At 45.2% G+C, this 17,815-nt stretch overlaps 1 protein-coding gene across 5 annotated transcripts in view; it reads right to left on the bottom strand.

Moving 5' to 3' along the window:
• LOC119396324 (solute carrier organic anion transporter family member 74D) overlaps positions 1-17,815 on the bottom strand; it is a 192,552-nt gene that overhangs the window by 11,372 nt on the left and 163,365 nt on the right. For 4 of the 5 annotated variants that reach the window (XM_049417039.1, XM_037663490.2, XM_037663491.2 and 1 more), the window contains 9 exons: positions 13,881-14,191; positions 12,905-13,362; positions 11,049-11,315; positions 10,333-10,422; positions 9,149-9,433; positions 5,606-5,788; positions 3,695-3,884; positions 2,986-3,133; positions 1,769-1,929 (listed from right to left, as the gene is read on the bottom strand). In XM_049417039.1, coding sequence (XP_049272996.1) covers positions 1,769-1,929; positions 2,986-3,133; positions 3,695-3,884; positions 5,606-5,788; positions 9,149-9,433; positions 10,333-10,422; positions 11,049-11,315; positions 12,905-13,362; positions 13,881-14,125 — 2,027 coding nt within the window. In that variant the 5' untranslated portion in view covers positions 14,126-14,191. The remainder of the gene's footprint in view (positions 1-1,768; positions 1,930-2,985; positions 3,134-3,694; positions 3,885-5,605; positions 5,789-9,148; positions 9,434-10,332; positions 10,423-11,048; positions 11,316-12,904; positions 13,363-13,880; positions 14,192-17,815) is intronic. The other variant, XM_037663493.2, reaches the window with a different exon arrangement.

Here is a 17,815-nt window from a genome sequence, read left to right as displayed (position 1 = left end):
GCAGTACAAGCAACAAGCGCGACACAAATTCCAAGAAACTACCCCTTCTTCTCACTGTGTCTTTCAGCAATCCCCAGCATTAGCCCTGACATCAACATTCGTGTCTGGCCATGTCATCCAGAAAAAGAACCTGTTCATTCGCAGATATGCGCACTCGCCGCTCTCTTCCTCGCACGGCGAGGAAGAGCACTCAGCCAGGAGGAGAGACGAGCCAATGAATGAAGCTTAGCAAGGAAAGTGTGAAGCAAGCAGGAGCCGCTTTAGGATTCGTGTAACTCCGCTATAACGGTACCATTTCTAAAAATTCTCGCAGCTACATGTTTGTTGAAGACTCGTGCACAACTGCAACATCACAACTAAATTACGACCTGTGGGAGATTCAGGGGCCCTTTAAAAGCCACTAATAACACACTCATAACGAATTTACTCAATGCGAAAATTCATTGAGTTGGCCTTTAACAGCTCAGCACAGAAATAAACAAACAAAGCATGTTTAAAAGGTGTGAAGAAGAGGGCGCTGTCAGCCAATCACAGAATATCTGAGGCACGATGGCTGCGCCAAATGCATTTCGAGATGGGCAAGCCATCGCCCCTTCTGTAAATCTCGCTACGTTCATGGAACTATGTTCAGATGTTGCGAAATATAGCACACAGCTTTTTAGGGGCGAAGCTCCTTAAGGCGGCACCCGTTCGTCCCTCGTAGTCGTCGTGATCGTAGTAGTGAGTAACAAGTCTTACGCTTTGACCTCCAAGGTGGTGCCGGTGGGAGATTTCTCCTGTGCGTTGTTGAACAATAAAAAATTCGCAGCGTGCGCGTTAACTAAAAGCCGAATTCTTCTGTCTCTCATTCCCCATTAGCAGCCATTGGCATGTTCCAGTAGGAAACGTTAGTAGAAGTAGAAGTGTAAGTGTTAGCTAAAAGCCGACTTCTTCTGTCTCTCATTGCCATTAGCAGCCATTGTTTACCTCCAAGGTAGTGCCTGGTGAGATTTCTCCTGTGCGTGATTAAACAATAAAAATTTTGTTCAAAACGCCGTTGATTGATGAAATAAACCAACGAAAGATGCCAGATGTTTTGTAAAAGCAGAACGAAAGAACGCCAGATGTTTTTCTTAAAGTGTAGTAGTAGTAGTTGTATTTAGCCACCTCGCCCGATCGTCAACGGGCGAGGTGGACCGGCAACGGCGCGAGGACCCTGCCGTACGAGAGTTAAATCACACTAAAAGACATACTTTGCGGGCGATACACTCTAGTGAGCTTTCAACTTTTCGTCTTAATGTACATGATAAAGAAATTATTTCTACGAAAAACGCAAGGCACACCTTGAGCAATATGTTTGTTTTTGGGACGCTAAATGGAACCATGAGGCGATGCGAAGCCGGAGCACTTGCACGATCGCGTTCCGTTGGCTTTCGTTGGGCATGCTACCGACCTCGCGCCGTGGAACGCGCGTCCTGTCTTCCCTCTAGCCTTGCCTTTAATTCGCACAGGGCGAGCGGGGAATGCGGTCGCTCTTGGCGCTCTTTCGCTCGGGAGCGGACTTCTTCCTTGCATTTCACCGATCACAAGTGATAATGAAGGGACCACGTAAACCAACAGTACAATAAAAGTTTGATGTTTAATATACACACGATGTTTCACACTCTTTATATTATGTACTGGGCGCATTTCACGGAAGAGTTTCACGGTTTACAGATGATTCCCTCCGTAGCTTCGCCCCACTCATCATCATTCACCCCGTGGATATGCTGTGATTTTTTTTCCTCACCTAAGAGTCAGCAGCATGGACCCAACTTCGGACGTAGAGTGTATGAGTACGAAAACCGAGAAGATGACAATGTACCAAGTAAGGCTGTTGCACTCGAGGGAGCAGAACCCATTCATAATGGTTTCGTTGGTTCCTGTGCAATGGCAGTCGCTAAAAGTTGGCTGTAACAGAAAAAACAAGACGAAAATTGAAATCTTGGTGTGCTTTGAAAAGAAACTGCACATGTGTTACTCTTGATCCCGGTCGAAATTATAAACACAGGCAAGTTTGTATTCATCTAACAGAATTCTCCGAAAGAAGCTATAGGTGCATAATGTCTTTGGGGAACCAGCTCCTTGAGTACCTGAAGTAACTAGCATAGCGCAGAATAACTTCTAGGGCAGCTTGGTGTTTCTTATAGGACACAATTTTTGTTGTGCAAAAGTTAAGGAAAGGACGAGAGAGACTGTCCTTGGCTAGCTTTTATTTTCTTTTCCTGAACGTTTGCACTACAAAGATATTGCTGTATTTACTAGTAAGTGCAGGTTACAACAGTTCTGTGTATATGCAGCCAACTACTGACAGAGCACACACCTTGTGATGAAAAAGCGGACACAGTACATCACGACAACATGCAGATTGCGCTAAATTTGAACTCTGGGGTTTTTTAAATATCACTATGCAGCCCACCATAGTGGGGGGACACCAAATTATTTTTGACCCCCCAGTGCAACTAAAAACCTAAGTACACAAGTGTCTGCATTTTGTCCCAGCAGAAGTGCGGCCGCCGAGGCCAGGAATTGAACCCACGCCCTCCTGCTTAGCAGTGCGGTGCCATAGCTGCTAAGCCGCTATGATAGGATGTTTATGCTCTGTCTCACCAATTATGTGCAGTAAACAATTAAGCTCTTGTCAATCCAAATGACAAGAACCAGCTGTGTTGCTCCACGAAACGGAGATTCATTCGTTGCGAGCTATTAATCCTTCGTGAAGTTTTCATTCGGTTCGTACATTGCGTTCTTAAGTGGCATCATGCAGAGTAAGATTAGAGGTGTACAACGAAGACACTCTTCCTGCAGTACTCTTTTTCTGGTTCGCTGATGAGACCCATAGCTCTTGCAGCACTGCACAAAGTTGGCAAGGCGTGGCACACTAACTAGTAGTCCTGGAGGACTCTATGTACAATACAATGTGCCGACAGGTATAGCACTGGCAGAGAAAGAAACTACATAGTGCACCTGCTGATTGCTGCCGGACACTTGCGAGCAGCCAGCCAGGCATGGAGACAAGTAGGTCACACTATCATGGCACACTGGAGAAAAGAGCCCCGACTTGCACTCGCACGAGGTGCTGTTGCACGCTGGAGGTAGAAAGTCTAAGTCCCTGCTGTAAAAAGATAAAGGAGGAAACGAAAACATGGTGCATTTTTTTACGTGAATTTGATCTGATCTCACTTAGTTTGGTTTGTGGAACTCAATGACCGAATTAAGCATTGGGGTCAAGACAGACGGTTGTGAACAAGCTTCAGGTAAACCTTAATCACCTGGTAAACGGAAGTCTACTATAGCACAAGTAAACCTGTAGGACCAGTATAACTGTAGAGACAACATAGCTATGTGGGTTAACAATCGGATGTGATAGTGGTATCTCTATATAAAGTTTACAGTAGCGTATTACAGATCCTTGGGCTTGCTGGTGTATGGTTAATTCAGAATGCTATGGCGCGAAGAAAATGAACAGAGGACACTCCTTTATTTCATTCGTCTTTGAATGCATCTTTTCCGTGTCATATAATTCTCGATTAAGAGCAAAGTTTCACCAAGGCTGAGACTTGCTCTCTTAGCCTTCTTTTGACTGCTTCAGTTCTCTATCTTCCAGTGAACCTCAGTCTAGTCTGTTTAGCTAGGTGTAATTGGACAAAGCTTGTCTCCAGAACTGTGGACTTACTGTTCTGAATTGAGGCCGACGTAGTCTCCAAGGGGACAGCCCACCCACATGAGGATGACCATGCCGATGGAGTACGCCAGGGCAGTGAATGCTATCCATTTGGCAACAAAGCGAGCGTTCGGCTTGTACTTGCGCATGAACGTCCCGCTGGCGAAAATGCCCACACCCATGACGAGAATACCAGCAAACCCTGCGATGTTGTAAAAGGAAAGAGAAGCCATGTTAAAATACTGGGCGTGCAAACACGGACACAATAGAGAAGTCAAGACACTACAAATGCCGACATTTGTAGTGTCTTTGGCTTCTCTTTTGTGTCCGTGTTTGCACGCCCAGTCTTTGAACATGAATATGCGCCAACTAGCTCAGCTCTGTTATTCTTAATGAAAGGGCAACACTTAAATAATTGTATCACTTCACTTTTGACCCAATAGGGAGATTTGGATTTAGTGTCTTAGCTGAACACAAAACTTAACGTACACTGCCACCTGGAGTGTGCCTGGAGAGACCCAAACCTATGTACAATAGCACACAAGCAGTACTTGGGGCACTGAGCTGGCTGCGTCTTTGCGTTACTCTAATGTGCTAAATCTAAAACTTGCTAATGTACAATGGTCACGTGTACAGTACTCATGGATTGAAACGCGACACCAAATTTTCACTGTAACGACTGGTATGCGCAATTCCTCGAGATCGTCACATGGTGTTGCTACAAAACTGGCCGCTAACAGTAATGTTGGCTCTGATGTAGATGTTTAAATTACGCCGATATGACACGTACTGAAGACGGTAGAAAAAAAGTATGTCCATAGCTTAGTCCTAAAAAGTCTCGTTTTAGATCTGTGAGGACAGTACACCCTTCCAATGGCCGTTTCTGTATACATCAAATCTCAATATAACTGATATAAATCACAGCATGCAACGAACTACATATAAAATTTGGTTGTACATGCTTCATTTGAATTATGTATCCTAGTAGAACTGTGATGAAATATAACGTTTCAACTCCGTATCTACAGGTCAGGGACGGCACCAGGGGGTGGCATGGGGAAGGGCGGGGTTGGCTGCCCCTGCCCCTCAAAAATTTCACCTGCCCCCCTTTGGCCCCTCCAAGGGGTGCGTTAACTAGTGTTTTAGGTGGTTGCTAGCATTACAGCAGTGCCACAATTAACGCGTGACATTCACAATCTGTATGCCACACAGTATAACTTAGCTCAAGTGAGATTTAGCTGCAGCTTTAGATATAAGTGTGAAATAATGTTTTAGTAGCACTTCCTGTTACGCTAACAAGCAGGATAGACCTTCAGGACGATATAAAAAAACATACTAAATCCACAAGAAAAGAAAACTTTTTTGTTCAAGTACATAAGACTGTTAATCATACAAAGCAAGATTAAGTACAAAACCTGCATCAGAAAGACAATCTTCATCAGGAAAGAAATTTTTCCACTGCACCGTTTTATGCTGTTCTCATTTCAACGCTTCAACACAGTACGCAGTTGTGTATAATCATTCACTCTAGAAGCATAAAAAGCCAAGATCGCTATAGTCACCCTAGTTTTCTAAGTGACTATGTAGTCACTTATCCAGAGAATGCCATCTTGCATTAGAAGGCTGGCCATGCAACCACAAAACAAAAAGGCTGACTATATGTTCATGACTTCACTATTCAACAGGCTCCCATTATCCGTTTCAAGTTTAAAACATACATGCACAGGGCAATGAACTAACCCATAGCAGTCTCGAGGACTGTACAAAAAATACTACAGTGCTTAACGAGTTGAGCTCGTCATTCGCGGTTTTTTGCAAATGTGCACGCTTAGTGAGCTCAACTTGTCTTCTGTACACAAGGGATCTTAAGCCTGGCACTAACATGCTGCCATGGATAGCAGAGACAGGTCTCCCTTGGCTCACCTGTGATCATGTTGGCCTTGGTTTCGGTAAGCCGAAACTGGCTCTCCAAGTACTTTGGGAGAAAAGTGTAGAGGCCGGCGATTGGCAAGATGTGAAGGACGCTGCTGGCCGTGCGGTACAGCAGAATCTCGTTCTTCAGGAGGCGACGAATGGCTGTGGGGAAGTCTGAAAGAGAAAGAGCACCTATAGAAAGCTATAAGTAGCAGCCAGGCAAAGCAAGGTGTATAGAAAAGCAAGCATGCAGCATAAAGCAGAAGCAGCAAAAGCAGCAAAAGCGAAGCGCGCACACACACACACACACACACTTCTCATTCAGCATGCACAAGTACTAGCGTTAAAACAAGCATCGTCCAATGCAGTTACACCCTGTAGAATGCCACTGTTACATTTTTCCGTGCTTGTTGTGTAACGCATTTCGTGCATCGGGTATAGCGTTGCCACTTATGTGGAGAAATAAGAACCGTACGAACAGGTCTACCCATAATATCTGCCACTGGGTGCATCAGGACAGTTGCCAGCCTCCTGCCAACACACAGCAGTTGGCATGACCTGCTCAGCACAATGTTGGTGTCAGCTAGTTGGTACTAGTTCATAATTGAGGAAACATTCCGGCGCAACTTCAACGGGGACACATAACACAAAGGCGCCTGTCCTGTTTCTTTGTGTTATGTGTCCTCGTTGCACTTGTGCTGAAAAGTTTCCTCAGTTGTGGACCTGCTCGGCTGTCATACTGTTAACTCCAACTATGCATTTCTGAAGTGCGTATTAAACGCTCGTAAGTTACGTTACGTTGTGATATGTCTCCACCTGCGATGCGATTCTCCATAAAGTACACGAGAGGAAATGGTACAATGTAAGGAAATGTGTACATATGCTCAAAATGGCAAAATATATGCCGCCATTGCTCATTTGGAATCATTGGCGCAGACAGTTATACTCAAGCTGGAAGAACAGTTTAGAGGCAGGACGAAGAAAACGCAAAAAGTGGGAAGCTGCTAGAATGTTTAAAGAGGCAATTGCTTTCGAAAGCCTGTTCTATCCATGCATTTCTTGAAAGATCTGTGCTTCATTCACCCCATTTTCTTACACCGTCCCTGCACTGCTCTTCAAATTCTTAAAATGGTGTATATGCAATACTGCAAGAGCATTAAGTGAAAAAACCTTGAGATAAAAGAAAGCACCAACAATGTCAGACCTATAACTGCGCATTCTACACACTACATTTTCTGTGCTCCTATCAAATTACCTTTCATAATGTACTTCCACATTTACACATAGTCACACCTCATTGAAGCTAAGTCCATCTGACACGAAGATATCTTCATTATATGCGAAAATTCGTTATAAATAGTATATACTTGTAACTGTTTTGATGGCTAAAAAAATGGTTAATCTAATTCATCATAAGTGATAATTCGTTATATCCATATTCATTCATCAAGGTTTGTTGATGTTAACAGCAGCATGAGTTTCGGTGTTCTGGCAATTGAAGTAAAATTTACAGAAATAATTTACGGGTAACTGCAATCCCCTACAATAGGAAACTTGTTTCAAGCCTGTGATACCAGAGTATCATGTTGGCTATGCTGAGCCTGATACCACAAAAGTCTGATTCAAGCACTTGATGCAGAGCCTATACATAGAATTTTTTTATACGTTTGAGCAAGATTTTAGGTTTATATACTTTAGCAAACCAATGACTTATTATATTTTATGTTGATGAATGTAAAATAAAAAAATTCGGCAGATCCCACGCCTTGTGGGAATCGGATGTGAAGCTGTCAGCTAGCAGTTGTAATGCTGCATTGTTTTGCCACAATTAACTATACACTGAGACTTTTACTCAGAGAAAGAATAAATATGAGAATACGAGACACCTAAAAATGAGTATTTACATCGTACTGCTAATTTTAATTGAAGCGACGAGTGCACCACCAAAACAAACCACTTGTTAGCCAGCCTAATCAGTCATTCAAAATGAGTGACAATATTTATTCATGCTTGATGCACAAGTGTAGCCAATAATAAACATTTTGGAACACAGATTTTCCCAAAAATTTTAAAATTTCTCAAAACTTTGTTTTCCAGCTTGAAATTCAAACCACAGGCATAGCAATAGATGTAAGACAACGTACAATATTTACCATAGGTTTCAATTCAGCAATAATTTCTGGAGCTTTACATGCGAGAACCAGGAAATGATTACCGGGTTGATTTTGACCACCTGGAGTTTCTTAACATGAATTTATATCTAAGTATACGGGTGTTATAGGCTTCAATTTAAAAGCAGGTGAATGCACTGGGACAAAAGCTGCATTTTTTCCCAATTCAGCCCTCTGGAAACATCACGAGGTAAGAGCTACAGCCGTCAGAATTAAATCAAACAACAAATCACATCTACAGTTGCTTAACCTTAGCAAATGCACGCTGTAATCAGCAAATATAAAATACTATGGATGGAAGAGACACCAAACAAGAACATTCAAGGTCCCTGCCAAAAAGCTCCAACATATTATTGTCAAGAAAAGCAATGACGTGCTTAAAGGGGTCATGAACCACTTTTCCAAGTAATGATCTAATGGCCTCAGTATCGGAGTGTACTGCCTCCCGAATCGATTGGCGCAAAAATTTCTCGAATCCGTCAAGAATCAGCGGAGTTACGGGGGTATGGCGCACGCTCCCAGCGCTTTCTCTGTTTTCTCGTGCCGATGAGCGCACTGGAATCTACACAGGAAGGGATGGCACGGGGGAAAGAAGTTACGTCAGCGCGCACCATGAAACGCGATCGCTCTCCTGCTGTGATTCGCGTGCGCGAATGCGGCTACCGTGTACTGAGGCACCGCTGCCTGGATCCGGCAAGTGGCGGCACCCCGTGGCAAGAAGCGCATCTGATCCGAACGCCGCTCTCGATTTATGTCGGCTATCGGCCCATAAGCATGCTATGTCTCTTGCAACGTAAACAGGCAGATCTGTGATGCCAACGGGCAGACGCCCCGCCCACCGACGAGAGTGAGAACCGGCCTCTGTTTGAAAAGAGGGCGCCTGAGGAAACGGCAACTTCGCGCTCCGCTTGTGGCCTTTACGCGGCGCGCACGACTGTAATATTTGGCAAAGCAGGTCATAGACGTGTCAGCTTTTCACAGGATGTGTTTTTTCAACAAGCCCAAGGGGTGCTTCATGACCCCTTTAAGGCATCAGTGGTATAAGTATGATGGTGACTATTACACGGGCACATTAGCTTTTTGGCCCCGTCAAAATGTGGCCACTGCGGCCAGAAATCTAACATGCATCCTCATGCTTAGCCAAAAAGTCACCACAGCGAGTTGCGCAGGTTTCTAAACAAGCATTTGCACTTCACTTCAGACAAGCCACAATCATACCGGAGCATCTAATTCCAATAACATGTTAGCATACTATATGCTTGCTTAGTTGCACAGCGCATTGCAGGGAAAGAAAATTAGAGCCGATTAAGCAACTATGGAGCCCAGCGTTAGCGCACACAACTAGTATACACCCCCAAAAGCAAGCGGAGACAGTAGGCACCTCTGAGCGTCGGCTTGTCTTTGAGAGCCTTCTTGGCTCCGGACGGCGACGCTGGCGGCGAGCTGATGAGCGGCACCTTCTGCTGAAGCTGGTGCTTGGGGCAGATGGCGCCGTTGCGGTCCAGGGCGGGTCGTGGCACCCGTTGCGAGGACCGCCGCTGCGGCAGGTTGCGCGGGAATGCCATCATGGGCAGAGCCGTAACGATGAGTGCCGCGCCCACGATGAACACGCCGAGCCACCAGGCGCCCACCCAGTGCGGGTTGCCCGGAGACAGGTTGGATGTCTCTGCGCGATGACAAACGAAATGTAAGAACACCGAGTTGATTACACCGGTACATGTAAGGTTTAAAAGAGTCGATGTACGGAATTGTGTGACTATGAAATAAGCCTCAAGTCCCGACTGCAGCACAAGAGGTATATACAAGAAGGTATATGAAAAGCCTGCAAGATTTTCATACCTTCTTGAACAGCAGTTTTTCTTACAAACCTTGTCCAGCAACTTCTGTTACGAAAGGTGAGCATCTCTGAGTGGTGACGAACAGCACTTGAGTAACACAATTTCACTTTTACTACATTTACAGTACAAAAAAGAATATTGTACAGAGTTGCATACAGAATTGTGTGAATATGAAATAAGAATGCACACTAGCGCACTCACTAAAAAGGTAGATATATGGAACGCTTGCATGGGTTTGTTCATAAACTTCTGCTGCGCAAATGCTGGGCCACTGTTCCAAACATATGGTTAGCGTGAAGGTTTTGCAACTTTCTACAAGTAAAACATGAGTTTCTTGACAGCCTGAATTTTTGATAAAGGAGGTTTTGCACTGAGCCTTATCAAGGTTCGTAGCTCTCATGGTGATGGATGTGTTATGCAACATCTCAAGTAACACTGTCATCAGGAACGCAAACAGGGAACCTTCTGTCAGCTCAGAATGTCTTGTTATTAATCAAACTGCTTGGAAAAACGGATGTAGCAAGGAATTAAGTGCAACATGGAACAAGGTGTAAGACACTCAATTCTTTATGTGAATATAGAGCTCCAGTTCAAACTTAATGGACATGCAACTTTTTGAGTGAACATTTCTTCAAGGGCTGTGAACACTATATATACATTTACAGACCTCAACAGTTGAACCCAAATCAATCCTGCACATGTTGGTATCACTGAAACATGAACTCACCAAATGGAAAGTTGACATAGACGCTTGTGCAATAAGAGCCAAGAAGGAAGCCGAATACTGGACCGAATATCCTGACGCCTATCGTGATTCCTGTAAAACAACAAAAATGACAAAGTCATCAAGAACATTAAGCGTAGAACAATTACGTTGAATTCACTGTGACATTCATTTGTTGAGAAACAGGACAATCGACAATTCAATAAGTAAATGAAATCAACCTGCTGCATACTGTATAATCTCTTGTCGAACTGCACAAATAATATTGGTGCACATTTGTTTGTGTTTAATTTGCAAAAGATTACAGCTGTAAGCACGTCTACCTTGACAGATAGCCTGTGAACACTATGCAGTTCTGTAGGTTATCCCAATCTAAGCTTGAATAACCATACTGTCATGTAAAAAAAAAACAAAATTCAGAAGAACCAAGTGATTGAAGCCAGCACACAAAAGGAAAAAGGCAATTTACTGGTATATACGATGATTTGCAAGTGTTTAAATTCTGATTTGATTGCAATTTGCTTTGTGTTTGTATACTTCTGACTTCTGCAATTATGTAATTAGGAAGAAACAGGCAAAAAGACAGAGAAGTTAGGCAATTATTACGACCGGCTGGCTACCCTGCATTATGTAGTATACAGTTCTTAGTATATATGTATTGTACAACAAAACAAATAAGCTTCATCTGCGATAATGCATGCCACGGATGCACCGCTCACCAAAATAGAGTGGGGACTCCCGGTTGGCGACATTGTCGTCGATGTATGGTATGCCGAGCGTGTAGACAGCTGTGGCACCAATGCCGATGAAGAGCAGGCTGATGAAGAACACTGAGAGCACCACGTGTGTGATGCGATTCTGGCTGAGCGGCCGTGTTGAGGCATCGCAAATGGGAGCTGCCCGTCTCAACGCGTCAGCCACCGGACCCCCAGCTCCCTCACCGTCAGTAAAGAGGTTCAGTGCATCAGATGATGTCGTTGCCAACGCTGCAAACAGAGCATGTAGTCACACACTGTGTGAAGCTTTGAAGCAGTGCAAAAGAAAGAGATAAAAAACAAACTAGTGTAGCAATTAGTGTAGTTCTAAATCCTGCGCTAAGTGCAGCCCCTCTACTGTGAAACCTGAGGAAGTGTGTAACACGGGCACCCAGCGATTGCCATTCGTAGAGTTCCCACGGCTCCGTTTATGAAAACGCCGATGATGCATCAATGTTTGATGTAAGCATGTACGGTGTCCCCGGCACGGTCGAGTACAATCTTGTTAGGGGATTTGCAAACTCTGTGTGACATGCGCGCTACTTTTTGCTGCACTTTAGCAGCTTCCTGCTTGTTATGGAAGTTGAGATGCATGTCGTCTGGAGTTCCATCAGGTTGTTTCCCCATTCAGATGTAGCAATGAAGCACCGGAGAAGCGCCAGTGGGAGGAGCAATCGAGCGTTTGGCGAGGCGGTGGCACCCAGCTCTCTTGTGCAGCGCATGTGTCATTTGCATGTTTCCAAAGCGTATTGAGCGATTTTAAGTTAATTATATTGCAATTACTTCTTGGTTATATCTGTCAATTTTATTATTTTAGACTTTGAGAATTTATTTTAAGCAGGTTTTGAGCGTTGCTCACCTTGCCTTAGCCCTGTATTGAGCACTTTATTGTGAGCGTTATCACGCCACATGAGATCTACGAACAACAAGCCGGGCCCCTAAAGTGCTACGCGCTTAAAATTTCAGCCAGTCCCATGCCATGAAAACCATTGGACAGGAAGCTGTAAGCAGATATGTGATTGACTAGTGAGATCACTAGTCACTTGACATTCCTTCGCGCACATCTAGTCGACTTCATAATCATCTCAGTTTCAGACGCATCTTCGGCAACACACAGTCATTCAATAATTCCGCATTGCCACGCGCCATCGCACTTTGGAATAGCCTTCCGGATGAAATTGTTTCTTTGAGAGATCCGGCCAAATTTCGTGAGCAACTGCAAGTTTATATGTTCCCTTGATTTTGTATAAATATGCTTCATTTTTCTTCCATTTTGTATTTTGCTGCATTTGCTTACAGTGTTTTTTCTTCTCCCTTCCATTGTACAATTTTCCTTGTTTTTTTCTTCGTTATCATTTCTTTTTATGCTTTATGTATTGTGATTTTTCTGTAACCCCCCCTACTCAATGCTCCTCTGGGGCCTGTAGGGTAACATGAATAAATAAAAAATAAATAAATCACGTGCATCATGATTTAGCATCATCATCTTTATTCACTCCCCCCTCTGGTCACATGACCTGTGCGATTAATGCTACTACTGCTACGACAAAAATGACGATGGCACAGGGTAGGCTATGACAGCTTCAGTGTAAAACCAAAGCTTGACTCTTATCATTTCCACAACTCAATTTGTGTGAATAACCGTCTAGAGGTTGTGATAAGCACACAGGAACAGTTGACCCCCCCCCCCCCCATAAATACAAACCACTGAATTTTTCCTTTTTAGGCTGTATTATATAAGTAATGTTGCACAAGGTCTCCCCAGCAACACTGATGACGAATGATGCGCACTACAATGATGATGGGGCCACCGCACTCACCACCGTCGATGACGAACGGAGAACTGAGGTTGCCCGGCAACGGAGAGGCAGGCGCAACCTGGTCGAGCGCCTGACACAGCTTGGCCCGCTGCGAATCGATGGTGGCATTCTGGGAACTGCGGACCCTGGCCTGTGACGTCACCAGGAGTGAGTCGTCGATGAAGATGAAGTGCGGCGTGGCACACAGGATGGAGGCAACGGCAAACACGAGCATGCCGCAGGCGATCCACTTGGGCCGGTGCCCCTGGCCCCCGTAGTAGGTGAGCAGCAGCGCGCCGCCGATCTGGCCGATCTCGGTGGCCGACATGATGATGCCCGTGGTCTTGCTCGGGATCTGGTACAGCTTCTCGATGGTCGTCAGCACGCTCACGAAGTACGTGTAGTACATGCCCTGCAGCACGCTCGTCAGGCAGAACACGGCCAGGAACGCCTTTTTGTTGGCAAACCGCTGCAGCCATCTGGAAGAAATATCGAGCAGTCTGCATAAACCACTCTGGCTGCGTGTATAAAGAAAATGGTGCAGTTGCAGGTTTCCCTGACTGCAGCCATCAGAGCGTCAGCCAACTCAACTACTACTCTACAAGAATCATGTGTGTTAGACCGTGTTAGACAGCATGAGACTCATGTGATTAGCACTCTAGATGTCTGTTATGAAAATGAGTGAATTTTAAGGTGAAAGCCTTAATTTATATGCCTCATCAAATGGGGAAAGTGACCGTTGGCCTAGTCGTAATTGAAATACGAAAAAAAAAGAAACTTTGAAATCTGTGACATCTTGCTGACGTTCACGTGCGAAGACTTCGATGCAAATTTAAATTAGCTTTTCAAAAATAATTTATCACTCTAAATTGTTTGTTGTTTATATCTGGTATCCCTTCATGAAGTTTATGGACAAACTAAATCTTTCTGAGAAGTCTATGGACCAACTTCGTGGGTAACTAAAGAAAGAGAGAGAGAGCTAGAGAGAAATGCCGACCTCGGTTTGAAGAACCAGAGGCCGCATATTGAATCCGGGTCTTCTTCGGGATGCACAGGCTGCAGGACCTTGCAGTTTAGTCCATCAACGCCGCCGTTGAGACCCTTGTGGTGGTTGTTGCCGTTGGACTGCGGCAGGAGGAGACCGTTGCCGTTCTTGAGCTTGCCGGAGTCGTCGATGCCGCCGCCGCCGCCACCACCGCAGCCATTCGTGGTGCGCTGCCGCGCTTGGTCGTCGCCGGCCATTGCCGCCTCAGCTGAGGCCGTTGGAATTTGGGGAGCACCGCCTGGACTCGGTTACGTCATGGTCACCTGCGGACAGGAGAAAATCTGGAATCATTACTCCGAACGAAAAGCTGATTGTTTTACGTCTCCCAGTAAACATGCTGAACAACTGAAGGTTACCGTTTACAGCCGAACCTCCTCATAACGAAGTAGCATCAAGACCATAAATTAGTTCGTTATATCCGATATTCGTTGTAACAGTACAGATAAAGATCGGCTCTAACTAATCGGCAATTTGGCTCGCGCAAAAACTTTAGATAAAAAACGCATTATTATAGGCCTCGAACCCAGTGTAAATGAGGTCCCCTTGCGCTAACTAAAGAGTTCGGAACATGAGAAGGTGAAACTATAGTCGGATACAACTTTAGAAGGCAGCGGCATTTCCTTTTCAAAGGCTGATGAACACAAGCCTGCACCAATGGGCACGCACTCGGGAGTGACGTCATGAGCGGGACGGCCGGTGGCTCCGCCTTCGGAGAACATCAGCGCGTGCATGAGCGGGACTATTTCTTTAGTCGCGGAGGGAGGCGATCGGCTGCCGCGCTTCGGTCGTCTGGGCGAGGCCTCTCCTGCCTTCTAAAGTTGTATCCGACTATATAGAACTGAACAAAGTAAAGTTGACAAAACAGGCCAGCGTTCACATTTATTTGACGAAGGATTTGATCTTCGACTGGTGGCTTTTAAAACCAATTCACTACCATATTTAGAAAATGTGGTTGTGAGTTCTCATTTAATATTCATTTTGCCTCTTACGCTACGAGTTCTAAGCATCGCGCGAAAGCTACATTTATTCGTTACAGCCGATATCACGTCAGCTCTCGCGTTTTCGGTTTAGTTACATCAAAAATTAATGTCACTGAAATGAAGCGTGACCAACCAAACATCGTATTTAGTTCGTTATAACCGATAATTCTCTATATCAGTGTTCGTTATTACGAGATTCAACTGCAGTACGGGGGTGTTTGTTGAAACTCGTCATATGACCATCCTTTGTTTCTGTTTTTTTTTTTTTTTTTCGTGCACGATGTTCTGACACTGAAGTGGTTCTTGTGTCTTATAAGACGCAGCGCTGAGTATTTGATATTGTACTGCAAAAGGAAATATTTTTTTTTAACTCGGGATTTGATTGCCCCTCATGTATTGCGCCTACGATTTGAGGTGTAATTCATACAAAAAAATATTAACCGACGATTACGATACTGCCTAATGCGAATTCTGAGCGCAGCTTCATGTTGGGGCAACGTCAACTGTGTTTGAAGTTTTGGCTATCCGCAGTTGTAGCAATGTAACATTCTTTACATATTGCCTCGGAAACTGCAAGCGTTCCAGTGCTACGCACACCACTCTGTGCATTGCAGGCGTCGTGAACCAAGCGAAACGCCGATGATCCCCGTTACGACAAGCGAAGCCAGCCGCAGTGTACGTGTCAGCCTTACACGCGCACGAGCTCCAACCAAGGGCCCAGCGCACGTGACGGAGGTAGAAAGAGAGGTTAGAGGCCAATGGTTCGTAATGATCGACAGTCTCCGCGTTCGCTCTCTTTCGTCCTCGTTCGCTCTATCGGTTACGCCGACGCCAACGGCGACGCCGCTCAAAGCAGGAACGGGCGCCCAAAGAGCTGCGCTCTAAAAAGCCTCAGTATATGAGGGGGGAGTCTTCCATTTTAGGGGCGAAGCTCCTTAAGGCGGCACCCGTTCGTCCCTCGTAGTCGTAGTCCGTAACCAGTCTTACGCTTTGACCTCCAAGGTGGTGCCGGTGGGAGATTTTTCCTGTGCGTTGTTGAACAATAAAAAATTCGCAGCGGTAGCTAAAAGCCGACTTCTTCTGTGTCTCATTCCCATTAGCAGCCATTATTTACCTCCAAGGTAGTGCCTGGTGAGAGTTCTCCTGTGCGTGATTAAACAATAAAAATTTTGTTCAAAACGCCGTTGATTGATGAAATAAACCAACGAAAGACGCCAGATGTTTTGTAAAAGCAAAACGGAAAAACGCCAGATGTTTCTAAAGCAAAAGGAAAAGACGCCAGATGTTTTCTAAAGCAATGGTTTTCTAAACAATGAAAATTCACAGCGTACATGTAAAATTAAAGTGAGCTGCAAGTCGTCATAACTCATCGAACCTTTAGTATAAACGCGCCCGATATCACGTCGGTGATGATGTACTGGGCAGAATTCACGGAAGATTCACGGTCTACCGATGAACCTCCGCAGCTTCGCCCACTCATCATCATTCACTCCGTGGATATGCTGTGATTTTTTTTCGTCCACGAAAGTGTGGTAACGTCACTATCTAGCTTCATATATGATACAGTTGCCGCTCGCTAGCAACTGCAGCTGCAACCGTAATATTTGACGGGAAATGCATATGCGGCGAACGCTACCCCGCTTCGCATTGTTCCAACGCGCCTATTGTCATCTATCGTGTGGTTTTGACACTTCTTTTGAACTTTTTTTAGAAGGGTGGCAGATCGGGCTAGTTGGCACTGCATGCAGTGACCACTCCTGTCTTTACACTTGCGATGTTCAGCACGTGCTTGTTTATTCTGTTTCCGCTTGTTTGGACACATGCCTGATTTTCCTGTTAGTCACTGAAAACACTGCCTGTATATCTCTTGCTTCGTTTGACAATAAAGCTCACTTGAGTGTTAGCGCTTGTCCGTGTCCCTTCTTATCCTTTGTTCGGTTCCCGCGCTTTTACGCTATGTAGATCATGTTTTTCTTAATCGGAACGAATGAAGGGGTGTGTCTTGCCCCGGTAATACCAGTGGGAATGGGAAACGCATGCGGCGAACGCCACTTTTCGCTGCCATTCGTGTACTAGTATCCTGTAGATCGACTTTTCTATCGAAGGATACAAAGAAATCCCGGTACCGAAGTAATATCCGGGGGTGCCATTCCGGCCATTGTCGAATTCCGCCATGCTGTTAAACTCCGCCATTGGTCAAATTTGATTGGCACAGAGGACCTGCTACGGCCTCTCTGATTGGTTTAAAATGCCGCCATTACGAAATTTAACAATATGGCGGAATTTGACAGTGTCCAAAACAGCAGGCCATCTTCGCTGTAAGACTTCGTATCTGTGCACTCACTGACCCCAGATTGAATGACACGACGTATATGCGACGCTGCACGCCACTGCACTGGGGTCAAGTACTTTGCATGTATCGCTTCCTCAACGCGCTATATCGAGGCGGCCGCGGACACGGAAAAGGCGGCGACGGCTTTGGGATGCACCGCTAAAAAAACACGCCAACAGCGCGCCGACAGGCACGGCACATATCATAAGGCTTTTTTTTTCCCTTCCCGGAAACCATCGGGGACGCCTGCATCTGCGGGATCACAGCAAGGCCGCTCGGTCAAATCGCGCATGCGCTCTTTGATAGCTTCGGTCACGTGGCATTGGTCTCTATCACGCGTGCAATAAACCGATAACAACCCAAAGATCGCTCAAGCTATTCGTTTAATAATATAATTGTGGGATTTTACGTCCGAAAGCCACGATATGATTATGAGCCCCTCCCATAATGGAGGGGGCTCCAAACATTTTGATTATCTGTTGTTCTTTAACGTGCATCTGAATCTACGTACACGGGCCTCTAGCATTTAGCCTCCATTGAAATGAGGCCGCCACGGCCGCGATTCGATCCCGCGA

The sequence above is a fragment of the Rhipicephalus sanguineus genome, chromosome 6 (assembly GCF_013339695.2).
Source record: "Rhipicephalus sanguineus isolate Rsan-2018 chromosome 6, BIME_Rsan_1.4, whole genome shotgun sequence".
NCBI classification, from domain to species: domain Eukaryota; kingdom Metazoa; phylum Arthropoda; class Arachnida; order Ixodida; family Ixodidae; genus Rhipicephalus; species Rhipicephalus sanguineus.
The sequence above is the reverse complement of the archived record's forward strand: the minus strand, read 5'-3'. Positions and strand labels throughout refer to the sequence as shown.